At 36.0% G+C, this 5,174-nt stretch overlaps 1 gene segment (V, D, J or C); it reads left to right on the top strand.

Annotated features, from left to right (window-relative positions):
* The first annotated feature begins 1,757 nt into the window (after window positions 1-1,757).
* On the top strand, window positions 1,758-2,363 carry LOC127526530 (Ig heavy chain V region 3-like). The segment is given in 2 exon segments: window positions 1,758-1,904; window positions 1,996-2,363. Coding segments are annotated over 2 exon segments (411 nt in total).
* The last annotated feature ends 2,811 nt before the right edge of the window (window positions 2,364-5,174 follow it).

Here is a 5,174-nt window from a genome sequence, read left to right as displayed (position 1 = left end):
TACCTTCCCACAAACTGAGGAATGTTTTTTGTTTTTTATCATTTTAGTGAACATGTATAAACAAAAAACAAAAAAAAAAAACCTAAAGCAAAACAGTACATTTTGTTAAAATGTACGCCATTCCCATACTTTGCATAACTTAAGAATTTGCATCTATTTTACAGTTATGAAGCAAAACTAAAACAGAATGTCACAATTTTTAAGGAAGTCGCAGTCATTAAGCAAAAACACATTTCACAAACCTGCCAGTTTAGAGTGCAAAAAAACTAGGAGAAAGACTTGAATTTTTTTGCAGAACTATTGTTAGGACTGAAGAGTAAAGCTTCATACCTGCTAGACTTCTCTTTCCCTGCATAACCACACAATCAGAGGGACTCCAGGGGAAGTGCAGAAACTTTGTGCCAGGAAAAGACAGAAGAGTAAAAACTGCCTAAATCTGAATAACACTATGAGTGTGCTCAACCCCAACTCCTTTGGACTTACTGAAGTTTTTCAACATCATAAAGGAGAGCTCTCTCATAATTCGGCATATAAGGTATTTGCTCTAACCTTCTCCACTTTCTTCTTTCCACAATACTGAGAAGACCCCAATGAGGACAATTTGACTCCACACTTTCCAGTTTCCTACCTATAAAGTCTGAAAGATCCGTAAGCAGGTGGTTAGTTGAGGACTGCACTGAAGGAATTCAGCTTCCTATAACCTGAGAAAGAGAAAGGAATCTCGTTATCCTAGCCTGACAGCTTTTCCATTTTGGCTTTTTTTCCTTTATTATTTGTAGTGGTCCTTTTTGTTATATTTCCTTTATCTGAATTAAACGTTAAAGACTAGTTAACAAATCACAAACACTTTAATTATTCGGTACTAATTGTGTTAACTAATGTATGTGTATGCAACAAAATAGTTCTTACAAATATTGCATCGACAGCCCTGAAAAGATGTCATGTGTGGTTCTTGATGCCTTTTCCACTAGTGTCACACTGCTGTTAAACCCAGGTTAGTATTAATCTTTACAAGGTTATGAGGCCTCACTTTGTGAGCTCTGTGGTAAACTTTGTAGTGTCCCCTGCCTTCTTTGTTGTCCCAGACCGATGTCATTCACTGTCTCAGCATTTTAACATGTAAAGCCTCCACTAAAGTGCAACACCCAGTCTTGATGTGAAATGGCAAAAACGCCACTGAGGGTGATTAAAATGAAGGTAAAAAGAAACCTATTACTTTACAAACGATTATTAAATAAACACTTCAGTCTTTTATTTTACATAAATAGCCTTTTGTAGTTTTCTATGGGATACAGAAATGCACAAATACATTTGCATTGTGTAAAACCCATTACTTTACAGCAGTTCTAAAGACAATTATTCATTAATTATTAAATAAACACTAAAGTCTTTTATTTTATAGAAATACACAAAAAATGTTGCTAAGGAATTAATCTGTGCTGATAATTTCCTCAGATTACACAAATAAACAACTACATATGAGTTGTATAAATTTAAAAGATAAGCGTGTCGATTTTGTTTTAAAGAGAATATTGACAAAACGAGTTAAACATTTCTATTCATCATTGTGTTTTCCACGTTTTCAAATAAGGACTGTGACTAATGTTTATTAGGACTTAACTATTTATTTACAAGAAAAATATATGTTCTCATTAAATATTTTCATTTAAAAAAAAAGACCTGAAAACAATGCATTCATATTTGATGGATATTTTCCCTTCTGTTACTTAAGTTCTCACTTCTTAAATAATCCCCTCATATCTGATGAAGACATTATGCAAATAAGGCTCCTTTATTTTTGTCATATAAGTCTTGTTAGATCACTCCTACTGTGCCTTTCTTCCTCGTGTCTGTAACAGTTATGGAGACTTCATATCTTTTCATGTTTATGACTGTTTTATCATGTAAGTTGCTTTTCTTTCATTTTTATGAATCCAGCACATTTTGGCTGATGTTGTTCACATCATGTCTTTCTAAAACTCTTTTGTTTTGTAGATGTCCGGTCAGACATTGTCCTGACTCAGAAAGATAATGAAGTCAAGAAGCCTGGAGAGTCTCTGCGACTGACCTGTCAAGGCTCTGGGCAGAACAGTGCTGGGAGTTCTGTTACTGCTTACTGGCTGAGCTGGATTCGACAAGAGCCTGGAAAAGGGCTTGAATGGCTGGGTTACATTAACCCTGACAGCAGTAATATAAAGTATGCAAGCAGCATTCAAGGACGATTTACAATCTCCAGAGACAATTCTAAACAGGCTCTGTATTTGGACATGAACAACCTCAAAACTGAAGACACAGCCAAATATTACTGCACTACAGGCACAATAAGGAACTTCTTGCTTTCGCTCACACAAAATCTCCACTAAAATAATTTTTGTCCAAACCCCTCCCTTAAAAGGGAATTAAAACATTTTGTCAAATGTTTAAAAATGACATCTTTCCTTACTTTCCCACAAATTGAGGAGCACATATAAAACACATAAACAAAAACTTAAGCAAAACAAAACAGAACTGCTGTTTATTCTTAAGAATCTGTTTTACAGTTATAGTCAAAATTAAAACTGAAAGTGTTGCTAGTTTAGAATGCAACAAGCAGAATGACTTGAGTTTTTTTGCAGAACTATTCTTAGGCTTAAAGTGCAAACTTTCATACATGCTAGGCTTCTTTTTCCCTGCCTAACCACCGAGCCAGATGGACTCCAGAGGAAGTAAAGAATGGCATGCCAAAAACGTTATGCCTTAGAAAGACAGAAGTGCAAAAACTATGTAATCTAAAAAAAGACTATGGGTATACTCAACGCCAACTCCTTTGGAGTTATTGAAGTGTTTCAGCCAAAACAAGGAGTGTTCTCTCAATATTTAAATCCATAACTTCCATTAATGTGAGATGTTTAAAAATGTTAGTCCAGGCAGGCAGAGAGGTGAAGACACCAGTAAATTGGATATGTCTACCAAAAGTGCTATAAAGTTTTTAGCTGACTCCCACTGCCCAGATGAGATACCATCACAGTTAGAGAGGCCTGATTACTCACTTGAGCTGGTGGAGTTACTTTTAGTTTACTGGCTGACGCAGTTTCTTTCTGCATTCTGACTTTTTTTTTTTATATATATATATACTTTTGAGAGAAACTTGTTAACGGTGCAGACCTGTGTTTGTGACCTGGGAGTCCAATCTGGGTACACTGTAGAATGCACCTCCCAAGTAAAAAGAACCCAGTTACACTGTAAAGCTTTAAATATGTGTCTCACCATTGTAGATGATTGCTGCAGATGTAATAAGCGATTGCTGTAGAGAATGCATGAAATCCAAGGTACGGAGAGAAAAAAAATTATTGCATTTGAACAGCCATGCCGTAACTGATGGTTTCACCTAGACCTCAAACTCCAATATGAAGTTTTGAAAGTGGACCTGTTAGCATGTTTATTTTCAATCCTCAGTTAGTAGAGAGAGGGCTCTTTCTCATAAATGTTTGCCTTGCAGGCAGTTTAGAATATCTGGAGCAGTTACACACACAAAATTACTTTTTAATATTTTCAAAAATTGTGAACAGCGCTTTTCCTCAGCTTACCTCATTTTATAGCCACCCCAGCCCCAGGAACCTGAATACTCTCGCTGCAGCCATCTTAGCTTGGAAAGACTCTTCTGAAGAGCAATGGAAATCGTCTTGACCCCATTCAGAATTTTCAGTTTGTCAGTAGCTCATGTACAGTATATACATTTATATAAAGGCTACCCAATCATATTATCACGGGTCATTCTTTCTACTTGTGTAAATAGGACAATGGAAGAAATTAAGAAAATGAGAATTAAAAACTCCAGGGTTGCCTCAGAGCCTGTTCTGCTGTCTTTTCACTATGGTGCTGTCAGCGTCATGTGACAATCAGAGGTATTCAAACAAGCCTTAAGAAGAAGAAACACAGTTCACCATTATATACACAAAAATACATAACTCTCCTGAGTATCTGTTTTAGTCACATAAGTAAGAACCTGGCCACCTATTAGGTGAAAGATTTATCTGGCTCTACTAACCAAGATTCAAAATAAAAATTATAAGAATGCTTGTGTTTGAAAACATTACATCATTACACGAATATGCTGAGTGTCCCACAATTCAACAGTTTTTTGTACACAAGGTGATACTGATTTGCATCTTAACCTGTCTTCATTTGTGTGGGTAAATCAGTATTGGTTGGACTGTAAAGAGATGGCACCATCTTACAGCTTTCATCTTTTGAGAGTTGCTTATGTCTTCAATCAGGTACTTCTCGTAATGAGTTAACTAAGATTATTGTCTCTGCAATCTCCTAATCCTTTATCATACAAATATTCTTGCAATGTCAACTATGGCAGATCAACAATATCCTAGCTTTGGGATAAATGCAAAAACACTTAAGAATTGTTTTAAAATCATTTTATTAGGGCTTTCAAACTTGACTATTGAGTTTTTGCAATTTTATTTTTGGTCTCGTCCATTTTGGGAGATGGACGTCTCTGTTAACAGCTGTGTTATTTTACTTTTTTCTACCATTAGCCCAGGGTATCCTGTATTTACTGAACCCATGATCATGAGAAGCAGAAAAGAGTCTCAGAAAGAAACGGAAAAGACAGCTAAAGCTTCATCTAAGTTTAAATGGGCCCCAAGTTTAAGTTCAAGGTTTGAAATGCTATTTGGGTTAAATACTGTCCTGGCATGGCAAAGAAGATTTTACCTGCAATTTGGTTCTTTTCAATGAGACTTTTGCCATAAGTGTACATTCTGTTTCCTTCTTGGCTATTTTTTACATTGTTATTATAATTATATATTTTTTTCTCCCCAAATGGGACTGTTTAACATCATACCCTTGATTTATTGTATTAGGATTTTACTATCATACGTTATCTGCTTTTCCATGGGTACCTTTTAATATCATTCCCTTTTATTCTTTATTCTTTTGGGACTGTTTAAGATTATATTCTAGGTTATAGTATTTGGGCTGTATTGCCAATAAATATCTCTACTTTAATCCTTTTTACACCGCTGCTGGGGGGCTTGTTCTGTTTTGGATGTGCTCTGTCTCTAGGTATGTCAGAGGACTGAGACTTCGTGAAGAGTGGTCTAGCCTCACGTGGGGAGACAAAATGTGGGGCAGGGGGGCTGTGGGGGAAGCAAGCTATTTCTAAGCTATCCTTTTAATCC

This window comes from Erpetoichthys calabaricus, chromosome 2, assembly GCF_900747795.2.
Source record: "Erpetoichthys calabaricus chromosome 2, fErpCal1.3, whole genome shotgun sequence".
In the NCBI taxonomy this organism is placed as follows: Eukaryota; Metazoa; Chordata; class Cladistia; order Polypteriformes; family Polypteridae; genus Erpetoichthys; species Erpetoichthys calabaricus.
This window is presented reverse-complemented; position numbering and strand designations above follow the sequence as displayed.